This window comes from Equus asinus, chromosome 19, assembly GCF_041296235.1.
Source record: "Equus asinus isolate D_3611 breed Donkey chromosome 19, EquAss-T2T_v2, whole genome shotgun sequence".
Taxonomy (NCBI): Eukaryota; Metazoa; Chordata; class Mammalia; order Perissodactyla; family Equidae; genus Equus; species Equus asinus.
The window spans coordinates 10,639,344-10,653,558 of NC_091808.1; the positions used below are offsets into that span (position 1 = coordinate 10,639,344).

At 36.5% G+C, this 14,215-nt stretch overlaps 1 protein-coding gene across 45 annotated transcripts in view; it reads left to right on the forward strand.

The window, feature by feature from the left end:
- Positions 1-14,215, forward strand: part of TRIP12 (thyroid hormone receptor interactor 12) — a 140,497-nt gene that overhangs the window by 112,044 nt on the left and 14,238 nt on the right. For 36 of the 45 annotated variants that reach the window (XM_070489520.1, XM_070489523.1, XM_014835990.3 and 33 more), the window contains 11 exons: positions 1,113-1,254; positions 2,110-2,301; positions 3,205-3,356; positions 4,830-5,002; positions 5,357-5,430; positions 5,514-5,713; positions 6,290-6,417; positions 7,748-7,899; positions 8,573-8,715; positions 9,801-9,957; positions 11,289-11,387. In XM_070489520.1, the coding sequence (XP_070345621.1) occupies positions 1,113-1,254; positions 2,110-2,301; positions 3,205-3,356; positions 4,830-5,002; positions 5,357-5,430; positions 5,514-5,713; positions 6,290-6,417; positions 7,748-7,899; positions 8,573-8,715; positions 9,801-9,957; positions 11,289-11,387 (1,612 nt within the window). The remainder of the gene's footprint in view (positions 1-1,112; positions 1,255-2,109; positions 2,302-3,204; positions 3,357-4,829; positions 5,003-5,356; positions 5,431-5,513; positions 5,714-6,289; positions 6,418-7,747; positions 7,900-8,572; positions 8,716-9,800; positions 9,958-11,288; positions 11,388-14,215) is intronic. The other 9 variants (XM_014835996.3, XM_044751312.2, XM_070489512.1 and 6 more) reach the window with 1 other exon arrangement.

The window sequence follows — 14,215 nt, forward strand, 5'->3', positions numbered from 1 at the left end:
CCACGCAGCCATGAGGCTGGCCCCATACTAGTCTCACATTAGAAAAACTTAGTGTTATTTCAGTCAGCACATTGATGGCGTGGAGAGGAAACTTGGCCGCAGACCTTTACTTTCTGCTCAGACGTGGCCGAGCTCAGGGTCGGGTAGAGTCTCAGCTCTTGAACCTGGGTCTGGCTTTGTCCTCAGTTCCATCTTATATTTGAAAACTCCTTTTGACACTTCTGGCAGGGAGCTGTGTGTGTTCAAAATCAAACAAATTATGCTCCCCATGGAACCTGTTCTCAGTTTTGTTCTCAACAAGGGAAAACTGACATATTTTCTGTACATAAACACACTTTATGATACCCTGCCTCTACCCTTTACACTGGAACTTAGGAATCCTAGAGTAGATCCCTTTTTTTAGGAACTTAGAACTCTGTCAGCTAAACTATTTTTATACTAGTTCATAGCTTTTAAAAATTATTTCTTTAAAAATCCTGGAGAATTGTTTTGTTTTTTGGCTCTGGATGTAGCATACCAACAAGGATTACTTTGTCTGCAAATAAGAAATCTTTAAAAATCAAATGCCATGGGGAAAACAAACAGGCTCTTTTTGTTTGATTCGTTGGTAGATTATTGTTTTTCTGAATTTCAGTGAATGAAATAATTGAGCAAATGTATTTCTGAAACCATCAGTATTTGTAATTTAAACAATCGGTTCTCACTGGTCATAGCTTCTTGTGCACCTAACAGGCGCATGTTTCTGGTGTGTGGGTCTTTACTTCAGCTCCCCAGGGAACAGGTATGCTATATCTGTACGTTAGAAAACAGTCATATAAAATTGCTTGCAGGTGAACACTTAGGAAACTGTTACGTTGTAGAGTCCCAAGAAGTTAGAACTTTTTGTTTACTCTTCATGTAATGACCTGAAATGTATTTTAAGTGTCTGCGTTTCTCTAGGTACATCTTAGCCCGTTTTCAAAATGAGGCTTAATTTGGTTAATGTGGAGTCTGACTAATAGTCTATAAGCATAGGGCAAAGGGGGTTTTAAATGTAGCAGCTATTTACCTTTGATTGGAGGTTATAATTGAAATCCACTGAGACGTCAATATCTCCTTTTTCCTTCTCTCAGAGAAAAAATTAAAGGTTGGATTAAGGAGCAGGCACATAAATTTGTGGAGCGTTATTTCAGTTCTGAGAACATGGACGGAAGCAACCCTGCACTGAATGTCCTTCAGAGACTTTGTGCTGCAACTGAACAACTCAACCTCCAGGTACTGCGTCCATGCATCCTGCTGGTCCTGTTCACTCTCTTCCAGCCTCGCTTTCATCTTGCTCTTCCCTTTCCTTGATGACTACCTTTCCACTGATTTAGCTATTAGATGAACTTTGTAGCCAGACCACGTACCTTTAGCACTGATGTTCTTTAACTTGGCCCTTGACTTTCGTTCTTCCTCATTTTATCATTGAACATGCTAGAAATCTCATGTTTGACTTTCTTTCCTTGACAAAGGAAGAGACTTCAGAAATGTCCTTCAAGCACATCTCCCCTTCTTTAGTCCTCTCTAACTGCATATATTTGAGTTGCTAGGACCTTCCTTAACCCCTCTCTACCTGGGGTCTGATGGCAGTCGGACAGGGTAGAGGTTTAATAAGCCTTTTATAGTTTATCCGATTCTTAGTCTGTTTATGTTTTTGATGTACTTTGAGCGATTTGAATAGTTCATTTTTCAAGAAATTGTACATTTCATTTAGATTTTAAATGTACTTAAAGCCACACCTTGTATTATTTTATCTTTTTATTTTGGTGTTATAGCCCTTTATTCCTCAATTTGTATTCTCATTCTTTGTCTTTTTTTTTTTTGATAAAGCTACATTGTTTGAGTGTGAAGATTTTTCTTTCTTATGTCAGTTTGGACACTGATTTTCCATAATGAAATCTTAACGTTTTTGAATGAGTGTGCATTAGATTATATTTTCCAAGGATCTACCAAGAAGGCACCAATCCCCCCCGCCTTCTTTTCTAAACGTGTTGAGAATGTATTCATTTCATTTTGGAGAAATGTGAATTGTGCATTTGGTAAGGGCTGTTTCAATCAGTATGGAAATGCTGTTCCCAAATCTTTCAGGTGGATGGTGGAGCTGAGTGCCTTGTAGAAATCCGTAGCATAGTCTCAGAGTCAGATGTTTCATCATTTGAAATCCAACACAGTGGATTTGTGAAGCAGCTGCTGCTTTATTTGACATCTAAAAGTGAAAAGGATGCTGTGAACAGAGAGATCAGATTAAAGAGATTCCTTCATGTATTTTTTTCTTCTCCAGTAAGTTATCTAATAATGCTTATGTATCTTATGATAAGAATCATTGTTCACTAATGTATATATTTTCATCCCAATAGTACTGTCCAGTAGGTTGTTGGTGAGGATATTGAGGTAAAGTTTCTAGCTTGCTTATACACAGTTGGTTTTTTGGTCTTTTATATATCAGTTAAACCGTAAAACATTGAAATGGTGATTTAATGAAGCCAGGGCTACAGTTTTATGGTTGATGTATGTTGAGTCTTTGGGTAATAGGGCTAAGGGCAACTCTCCTCTGTGTTCGTGAAACTACTTCACCTTGTCGTCTTAGTGTTTGCAGGCATTTGAGCACTGCTTGTGTTATTTTAACTTGTGGGGCTACCAAAGCAGAGTTGATATTTGTTAGATTCATTAGATGTGTAGCAGTATTGATGTAGTTTTATACCATGCTTCAGATTCTGTACAGGTCTGTAATCTCTTCTGAAACTCCCTGGGGCTGGATGAGTTTCAAGGATCCTACAATACAGTACATATACCATATGTTATGTGATATCCCCAGTGGATTCTAAATAACTCTCCATGTGCATTAAATATTTTTGCAGCAAAACTTCTGAATATTCCTACTAAATAAAGATAAATAAAGACTGCAGATAGCCTCGTGTCTGTCTGAGTCAGGTTTCACCACCAAATGAGCTGTGTTTTCAAGCCGTCTGGACTTAGGAATTGTGAAGGAGGGATTGTGGGCCTGTACAAGAAGAGTGTCTTTATTGAAATAATTTATTTAGCAACATTGTTCTAACCAAATCCATGAAAAAAGATAGAGTAGAGGAATGAAGCTCTTTTGTGAAACTGCTCATTAAATTTTCCTGTTGAGTGTTCCACTTTCAAGAGGCCTTGCTGAACCTGTGGGTTTATTTATAACTTCAGCTTCCTGGAGAGGAGCCCATTGGAAGAGTAGAACCAGTGGGTAATGCACCTTTGTTGGCGTTAGTTCACAAGATGAACAACTGCCTCAGCCAGATGGAACAATTTCCAGTCAAAGTGCATGACTTCCCCAGTGGAAATGGGACAGGAGGCAGGTAAGGATCATTGCCTGGGTATGCCCTTGCCGTTGGACTTCGTGCTTAGTTTTGTTCAGATGAAGTGGCAAGAGGTCTGGTAATGTCTTGGTCTGCTTGAAGAACATTAGGCTTATAATGACTGAACTCTAAAAAGTGAATCAAATACTTTTCTATCTTTAAAATCATACCATGTTGCTTATATATGATGTTTTGAAAATATGTAACCTGATGACTGTTGGCAACTTGTAATGGACTTAGTTTTCTTTAAATTGATATACTTTATTATATAAAATGTTTCTCCAGGAATTTTGTTGATATGAACAATATTTATATTTTCTGCAGTAATGTAATTTCATATGTGATATAAGTGGGTATAACTTTGCATTTGGATGGATTTTAACAAACAAGTGTTTATTTTGAAGTTTTGCTGTTTCAATAAAACTTTCTATTTTTTCTGTTAATAGTAGTTTTACAGCAATCCTGAAGAGTTCATTGTAAAAGTCCATTGTTGTACAGGATGTTGTAAGCTTGCTGGATTGTTATGACTAGCAGCCTGGAAAAGAAGAAATTAGTTTTAAAATACACAGTCTGATTAGTTGTAAAAACATTAAAAATTTTGATTGAATTAAAACAGTATGCATTATTTAGTAGATAAAGTGATCATTGTGAACTAGGGTTTTTTCTGCTTTGAAATTTAATGTAGAGTGTGGCATTCAATTTTGATCATTATACTATCCTGGAGTATTTTATGAAATAAGGGGACATTTTCAGCTATGCTTGAGAAAACCATGAAGTTTCTCATTTTCATCCAAATTTGTTTAAGATGTGTATGTTAACATGTATATATTAGTATAATGGAATATTTTTTTCCCATACCCCTGTTTGCATGCTTTAGGGAACCTTCTATAGATAACCCATTTTAAGCTTGTCTATATCTTACTCTTGTCAGCCCTTTTCAGGAATGAGCAATGAAATATCATTACCAAGTTTAGACTGGTGTAGCTCTTAAACTGCTTCATTCAAAAGAGTATAGCAAAGTAAATTTTTAAAGTTTTTAAAGTAATAGTGTAGCTGAAATCTTTGAAAACAAAAAAAGAGAAGGTTTCTTTGTTTTTAAATATAATTTAGTAGACAGTGGCAAAATATTGCAGAAGTGAGCATGCTCAAATGGTTGAGGAATTTTTATTCCAGAGAAATAATTAAATCTCATTGGTGAGGTATTTCTGCTCCTGTGGATTCATGGTGGGATAGAAATCAAATGTTAATTTAACGTTTTCATATGCATGTGTACACACCTTTTATTTCTTATTTTATAAGAACTTTTACTGCATAACTTGAATTGCTGGCTTTACTGTTTACATAACTAGTAAGTAAGTGCTTATTTTGTGCCTTAAGAAAATGCCGAGTTTGTATTATCGTGCTTTTATTTGAGTTAATGGATGTTGATTTTGAAAATAATAGAATAACTTTTTTTTCACAAATTATCTTGAGCTTTTCTCTCAACAGAGGATCACAGGCTTTAAAATTTTTCAACACACATCAGTTAAAATGCCAGTTACAAAGACACCCAGACTGTGCGAATGTGAAGCAGTGGAAGGGTGGACCTGTCAAGATTGACCCCCTGGCTTTGGTACAAGCTATCGAGAGATACCTTGTAGTTAGAGGTACTTTCTATCTATGTATATTGTGTGTTTATATGTCCGTTTGGGATGAAATTAATATTAAGGGATATAAATTCTGTTAAAACCCAGCATCAGGAACCTATATTCCCATCTTTATTTTATATATAATATGTAGAAATATGTTAGACTTCATAAGCTTACTTGGTTGATGAGTTAATTTATCTTGTTGGAATGTAGTAGAAATGGCAGTTGATAATTTTCTTAGATCTTTCTGCCTCGCAGATGAAGGCGTAACATAGATGTTTTTCTAAGACTATGTCAGTTTAACCAGTATGTACAGGCTTTTCTTTGCCATGTAAAATTGCTAGGAGTTTAACATCTTTCTTGGGTCCTTAGGGTATGGGAGAGTAAGAGAAGATGATGAAGACAGCGATGATGATGGCTCTGATGAGGAAATAGACGAGTCTTTGGTAAGATATTATTCCCGCCACATTATATAATGTATGAAATTCAGGGCCTATAGCTTAAATAGATTTCGTTTTGCTTTATTCAGGCTGCTCAGTTCCTAAATTCAGGAAATGTAAGACACAGGCTACAATTTTACATCGGAGAACACTTGCTACCGTATAACATGACTGTGTATCAGGCAGTACGGCAGTTCAGTCTACAGGCTGAAGATGAAAGGGAATCCACCGATGATGAGAGCAATCCTCTAGGAAGAGCTGGTATTTGGACAAAGACTCATACGATATGGCAAGTCTGAAAATGATTTTGTTCAATATTTCATCAACTTTGGTACTGTTCGTCTGTTTTGAATTCATGAGGAGAGGGGACCCTAAACCCTACATTTTATTGCGTGCTCTTACATGCATGTGTATTTAGCTTTCTCATTAAGTCTACTAGAAAACATGTATTCATAGGCAGTAATCACAGTTTACATCTACTTTTCTAAATTCATTTCAGGTCTTTAAATAAGACAAAAATGTCTCCATAAGATGATGTTCCTTTAGGTACTAGCATCTCTCAGCCCTTCGATGCATTTGGAAACAGCTTCCTGCTTTGTTTGTGAATGTCTGCTATTTACATTTTTAAAGAGAGCCATTCTTCTCAGAACCAGCCCGGAGGTTCTCGGGTGGCCCCTCCTGGGATAGGGGTCTCTTCTAGGACACAGTGCTGTTATCTGAATCCATAAGTAGGGAGAGAGGACAGACCTCAGAGAGTTGTTCTGGTACCTCTGTGACGTCTGTGGCTTGCACTTTGGCCTGCCTTGTAGAATAACTTGCAGTTTTAAAATCTACTTTTGGTTTACATACTCTCCTATCACTTTAGGTACAAACCCGTGAGAGAGGATGAAGAAAGTAATAAAGACTGTGTTGGTGGTAAAAGAGGAAGAGCCCAAACAGCTCCAACAAAAACTTCCCCTCGAAATGCAAAAAAGCACGATGAGTTATGGCATGGTAAGACGACGTGTGAAGGGGAAGACACAGTGCCACGGGCTGTAGTCTTCCTGTCTGCGAGGCTTTAAAGGAGGGACTCTAGTAGTAAAATCTGTGACTATAATTGAGAAAAAATGAAATTACTACAAACGTGATTGTTTTAATTGAACCTTTGACTTTATGAAAAATTAAGTATCTACAAAATTAAATTTAGAAAGAAAATTGGGAACAACTCTTCTTTCCATGAAGAATTCATGTCTTCATGAAGGCTAAAACAAATTTCATTAGTAGAACACATTCACTAAAGAAGAGACTGGTCCTTGGCAGGTTGGCCCTTAATTTTTATGGTCATTTATTAATAGTATAATCTAACAGAGAAGGAATAAAAAGTTTTGCCAGGTAATATGACTACAGAAGGTGGTAACACCTCCCAGGTGCCTTCTTTTCCTCTGCAGTATTTCCTTCCAGGCTAGTTTTGCTCATTTCCTTGCCCTTGTCTTTATAAGATGCTAACAGTGCTTTAGCATTAGGCTGCATTGTCGGTCCATGGGGACCACCCTCTATCAGGGATTTCCAAACAGTGGTTTCAGTTGGCGAAATTTCCCCTGGTCCAGAAATAAGGGCATTGTAGCAGTTTTTCTTCAAAAAGCTAAATTAGTTCTGTTTAAAAGGGTCTTTATTTTGAGATTTTCATTTCTATGTTTTTGGTGTTAATTTTGCCCTTTCTTTTATGCAGTGATAGTGTTGTGATTTTTTATTCCTTTGCTTGGTAAAAGTAAATGGTAACAGTTCTAATGGCTCACGTTTTTTTATGCTCTTAGTGAAATCCAAGAACAAAGGAATTAGAGATCCTACTCCAATCCTATCGCAGTCTATCCTGCTCTAAGCCTTGGGTTAAATAGCCAAATCTCTTTTATCAGATTTACAACTTGGGAGTATTTGTCTATCTTATATGGCTATTTTAAGCTGGATGTTTTTAAAAATTCAGAAAATTTCTACAACAGTGAACTAAAATTTAAACATTTTGTCTTTATTCCTCTCTGGCCATTTTACTGTTAGCTATTGTTTGTGGTATAAAGGAGCAATGCAAACGAGTCAGTTTTTCTCTTTTATAATGTTTGAGTATCTGAACAAAAGTGAAATTTTCATAAGCCTGGATGGTTTATATATAAGATAAAAAGGAAAAAACCATGTTCAAGCAATCAATACTTTACTAAGATACCAAGCATTAAATCTTAACAACTTGTGGTTAGGCATGTTAAGATGACGCTGGCTCTGTTGTCTTAGCCTTTCTAACTTTGATCAACACTTAACTTTGATCTACACTTAACTTTGATCTTTTGCCCTCTAGATGGAGTGTGCCCATCAGTATCAAATCCTTTAGAAGTTTACCTCATCCCCACACCACCTGAAAATATAACTTTTGAAGACCCATCATTAGATGTGATTCTTCTTTTAAGGGTTTTACATGCCATCAGTCGATACTGGTATTATTTGTATGATGTGAGTAATGTTGCCTACTTTTGAAATTTTCCATGATGTGTTGTTCATTACTTGTTACCTCATAGTTTCTGTCTGGTGATTGATGAGCTTCCTGTTGTATTAGGAACAGAAGCAATGATTCAGCTAAATGCAGGGATCCTAGCCCAGTGAAATAATCAGTGGAAACTTCTCCCCTATTTCTTTTTCCTGGCCTGTGTTCTTAGATTAGTTCTCTTGGCAGACTTGTCAAATATTCTCTACCTGTAAATTTATTAGCTGCAACATGAAAATTGAACATGAATTTATTGTAGTTAAAATTGTTTAGGTTCATTGAATCAAAAGTTCATTTATCTAAGTTAAGATGTATATTAAGTAAAAAATAGGGTGAAATTTGAATGTTGTCTTTGATGTTTATGTAATGTAGGGAAGAATGAAGGAGTTGGCCTTGCATGAAACATTAGGTGCCACATCGGTGATTGAGCCAGTACCAGAGGCGTGTGGGGGTTGGGGTGTTTCAGCTGCGCATTGTAAAAATTGTCATTCGGGTTGGGACCTACCAATGAGGAGCTGTATATTGTATGATGGAAATGTGAAATTTAGGCGCTCTCCATACATGTTTGAGAATAAAGGAAGAGAGAGTGAATATAATCCTAATGTTTTACTACATGTAGACTTTTTTTTTAACATTTTACAGAATGCAATGTGCAAGGAGATTATTCCAACTAGTGAATTTATTAACAGTAAGTTAACAGCAAAAGCAAATAGGCAGCTTCAAGATCCTTTAGTAATCATGACAGGAAACATCCCAACATGGCTTACTGAACTAGGAAAAACCTGGTAAGATAATCACTTCTTAATGGTGGCCTTGGGAGCGTTATTATTGTGTTGGTCTTTATATATTTTGTTATAAAAACATACTCTTTAGTGAACCTATTTAAATGCGTTTTCTACCATTGTCATGTTTGATCACAGCTTGCTTAATAGTGTACCTTTAACATTCAAACAGACTAAGCAAGCTGGGGCCAGTGCTAGATCTACATGATAGTATGTGTCTGTATATGAAATAAGAAAGTACACAAGGATATTTGAGGAGTGTCACATTCTTTGCCATCATGAAATTGACTCCAAAGGGGAAGTTGGTTGGTTCTCTGAGCCTGTTTGGGTTCAGACGTACAACTCAGAAACTTTAGAACTGCACTGATGGGTTCAGTAACCACTAGCCACATGTGGCTATTTACATTTAGGCTAATGAAAGTTAAATAAAATTAGACATTGAGTTTTTTAAGTCAAACTAGCCATACCCTCACATGGCTACCTGTATCGAACAGAATAGATATTGAACACTTGGATTATCACCGGAAGTGCTCTTAGCAGCTCTGTGTCAAGCACTACCAAAGCATCCATCAAGAGGCAGTAGGACCTGTGTTAATGCAGCGTTTTTTCTTTGAAAATCAGCAGCTGCCTTTCGCAGTTTTGAGTGAATTAGAAATGCCAAAGCTAAGAGGAAAATCATGAATTAGTAAAGCCATTGCTTGCGTATATGTGGAATGGGGATGGGTTGGCAGCCTCGTGAAGTGGTTATCATATTTTCAAATTTAACCTTTGCTAGTCATGGTATACTTCCTAAAGGCCTTTGGGTAGATTAAAGATGATCTTGGATAGACTTGATTTCAGTGTAGGATTTTAATGGTTGAATTTCACATTTTACAGTGAAAGACTACTTAATGCATTATTACTTGATCACTTAGAAATTTCATACAAGAGTTAGGAAAATTCTTCAGAATTAGTTTGCCTAGACCATTTTTATTGGTTACATTTATAATTACTATTCTGTATCGTATCAAAAGTTGTTTCTAATGTAGGGTTTTTTGTGGTTTCTGATTCTAATTCAGATAATAAATTTATATCGCATCTTTTTACAGCCCATTTTTCTTCCCTTTTGATACCCGGCAAATGCTTTTTTATGTAACTGCATTTGATCGGGACCGAGCAATGCAAAGATTACTTGATACCAACCCAGAAATCAACCAGTCTGATTCTCAAGATAGCAGAGTTGCACCTAGATTGGATAGAAAAAAAGTAAGTTTCTCCCCCAAATATTTAAAGATAAATCAAACTGAGCTTTTCAAAATAATGGGAAGACTAGAAATGTGGTGCGTCTAATTATGCCTGTTGGTTTGGAGGCCTCTCTTAGTCATAGTCGTCTCTTTGCTTATCTTTTTAGCATCTGTTAGCTGGATCTTCCTGCCAGCCTGTTGGAACTGGGCTCTGTGTGATTCTTCTTCATCCTCCAGTCCTTTTTTCCCAGTTTCTGAAATAATTCCTACAATTCTTTTTTCTCTTTTAGTTACCATAACTCTTATGCTAAGAAGTTTTCTCTTACTGAAGCTGTCTTCCTTTTCTTTCTAAATTAGGAACTCAAACTATAGACTCCCTTTTATAATTGATCCCCTATGCAATAGATAGAATTAATCAGATCCACTTCATTCCCTTAGCAAATCGCTCCAATCAGAAGAGACTGAAACAGAACCCTTGGTGTATTTCACGTCTCTAGGCCAGTCAGCCTGTGTGTTGCTGACTTTGTCTGCTGTGCTTCTAATCTTGGCTCCTCATTCATGGCTCTAAACCACACCACTCTGAGCTGTGTGTATCTGAGACCCAGTCCTGTCCTTCTGATGCTGTGCTGCCTTTTACTTACGATTTCTCTGTTCATCTGCCTCTTTCTTGCTGAGGGTTCGTATTCAAGTCTGTCTTCCTAAACCCTTTATCTCCAGAAGTCTCATATGAGCCATTAGTAGTAATGACATAAAAAAAAGGGAGTGGAAGGAATGAGAAACAAAGCAAAACGAAAAACATCGTACTTTAAAAGAAAACAAAAAACCTTGCTATTCCTTTCTTTTTTTGTGTCATTAGGATTCCATGAACAGTGGTGTTGGTAGAATTTGGAAATCTACCAAGACCCTTCTCATCCCCATGAATCTCCTTGGTAGATGTTTGCTAGTGCTTGCAGGGTCTCTGTAGGTCGGAGCCAGTAGGCTTCCAGCTCACCTGTCACCTCCATCCCTATTTCTCCATCATCTGTAAATGTACCCAGGGAGGTTTCATGAAGCTGCAGCCTTGAGTTGCACTGATGTTTGGCAAGGTTACAGAGATCCTTTCTTCCCCAGCTTGAAATTTCTGAACTTGCCATGGGCTCCAGATAGTAGTTAGACTTACATCTAGCTTTTCTTCATGTACACCAGGATGCTGTCGATGTTTGTAGTAATGCAGCTATTTCTTAACCTTTCCTGAGGTGTGCCTTTTTAAAGAAATTAACAGTTGAATTGATTTTTTTGCACTTCAAGAAATGCTGCCTGATGATTAAAGTGTGATTGAGCATAGTTTCCTCACATTTGTCCTTTCTTTTGTAGCGTACTGTGAACAGAGAGGAGCTGCTGAAACAAGCTGAGTCTGTGATGCAGGATCTTGGCAGCTCACGGGCCATGTTAGAAATCCAGTATGAAAATGAGGTGAGCTTAGTGAATCTGTGACAGTTTTTAGCTTGACTTGTGCTTCTGATAAGATGTTATTAGAGTTTCTTGGTCCTATGGAATCCTAAAGGACTATTGGGAATTTTATCTAAAAACTTGAGATTTGCTCTTTTTTTCTCCTGAATGATTTGTTCTAAGTTCTCCATTTTTTTGAGGTTAAATTGTATCATAAAAACCAGGTGTTTTTCCTGGCATAAGAGCAAATGTTTGTGTAATCTTTAGGTTGATAAAGTAAAAGGATGTCTTAAACATAGCTTTCAAAATGTGTGAACTGCTTTTTGTAAAAATCAGGCTTACTGAGATACAACTTATTTATAATAAATGCACACTTCTAAGATGCACAGTTCTCATCTGAATACAGACTGTAACCACTACCACATCAGGATTAAAAACAATCCTGTCACCACAAACAGTTCTCTCCGACCACTTTGCAGTCAGTCCCCACCCTCCGCCCCCAGTCCCTGGCAACCATCGATCTGTTTTCTGTCCCTGTAGCTTTCTCTTTTTGCGGTGTCATAATAGTGGAATCACACAGTGTGTAGATGTGTGTGTCACTCTTCTTTGACTGAGTCTGATGCTTTGAGATTCCGCTGGGTTGTTACATGTATCAGTTTGTCTCCTTTTATTACTGAGTGATAGTAATAGTCCATTGTATGATATACCATAGTATGCTTATCTGATCACCAGGTGATGCACATTTGAGTTGTTTTTAGTTTTTGACTCCTATGAATAATGCTGCTATGAACATTTGTATACAAGTCTTTGTGTAGACATATGTTTTTATTTCTCTTGGGTGAACACTTCAGGGTTGAATTGCTAAATCTTTTGATAAGATATGTTTTAACTTTATAAGAAACACCAAACTGTTTCCAAAGTAGCTGTCCCATTTTTCACTCCCACCACTAATGCAGTGTGTGAGTTTCACTTGCTTCACATGCTTACCAACACTTGGTACTGTCAGTCTTTAGTTTTAGTTATTCTGGTGGGTTTACAGTGGTATCTTATTGTGGTTTTAATTTGCATTTCCCTGATGATTAATGCTATTGATTATTTTTTTATTCCTTATTGTCCATCCACATATTTTTTGGAGAAGTATCCAAGAATTTTGCACACTTTTTCATTGAGTAGTTGTTAAGAGTTCTTTATATATTTTGGATACAAGCTCTTTATAAGTGTTTTACAAATATTTTCTTCCAGTCTGTGGTTTGTCTTTTCATTTCTTTATGAAATATCTTTGAAAGAGAAGTTTTTAATTTTGATGAAATCCAGTTTTATCTATTTTTTTCTTTTCTAATTTGTGCTTTTTGTATCCTGAGAAATTTTCCCCTAACCCAAGGTCTCAAAGATTTTTTTCTGTGTGGTTTTTAGGAGTTTTATAGTTTTACCTCTTATATTTAGACCTCTGCTCCATTTTGAGTTAATTTTTTTGTGTGGTATAAAGTATAAGGGTTAAAGTTCTTTTTTTCTAAACATATGCTGTTCAATATTTCTAGCACCATTTGTTTGAAAAGACTATACTTTCCCCTTTTGAGTTACCTTGGCATCTTTGTTGAAAATCAGTTGATTATGAATGTTGGGATCTGTTTCCGGGTTTTCTGTTCTTTTTTTATTAATCTACACCCTCTTGATTTATGGTATTGTTATAGTTAAATAAATGAAACTTGAAATCAAGTAGTGTGAGTCCTTCAACTTGGTTTTTCTTTTTCGAAGTTGTTTTGGTTATTCTCAATCCCTTATGTTTCCATGTAAATTTGAGAATCAACTTGTCAGTGTCTACAAAACTTCTCGCAGGATATTGATTGGGGTTGATTGAGGTTGCATCTTGATGAATTATTGAGCCTTCCAATCCGTGACCAGCGTGGCCTTTCACTTATTTAGGTCTTCTTTAATTTCTCTCAGTATGCTTCATAACTTCAGTCCTAGGGGGTTTTCATGCATATATTTTGTTAAATTTCTCCTCAAATATTTCCTGTTTTTTGATGGTGCTGAAAATATTCTTTCATTTCAGTTTCCAATTGCTGTTAGTTTATAGAAATATAGTTGACTTTTGTATATTGGCCTTGTTTTCTCTGACTTTGATGGACTTAATTATTGGTTCGAATAACTTTTTAATGGCTCAGGTAGGATTATTGTGGATCCAGGACTTGGGAAGCTTTTCTGTAAAGGGCCAGATAGTAAATATTTCAGGCTGTGTGGGCCATACAGTCTTTATTGCAGCTACTCAGTTTGGCCTTTGTAGCGTGAAAGTGGCCATAGACAATACAAACATGAATGAGCATGGCTGTGTCCAACAAAACTTTATTTATGGTCACTGAGATTTGAAGTTCATATCATTTTCACACATTGTGAAGTATTATTCAGGATTTTTTTCAACCATTTAATATTGTAAAAACCATTCGTAGCTTGCAGAGCATACACAAACAGGCAGTGGCCAGAGCTGTAGTGTGCTGGCTCATGTTGTACTCAATTGTGTCGTCTGTGAAAAAGTTTTACTTCCTTTCTAATCTTTGTCTTTTATTTCTTTTGAGATGCTTTTGAACAGCCAGGACAGTACATCAAAAGATTGAAATAATGACTTTCTATGTATTTTAACTCTGAAGTATTGAGTCTCTTGGGGATACTTTCCTGTCTCTTTTCCCTATTTTTTTTTAAGATAAAACTTGAGTTTTTGGATTTACGAAACTCTTATGGAGACACAATTTCCAAACCTTCCATTATAGTGATTATTTATTTCTAATAGCCCATGACTCTGCCCCTCAGTTTTCTTATCTCTAAAACGTGGGTTATAAGCACAACCTCACAGTGTG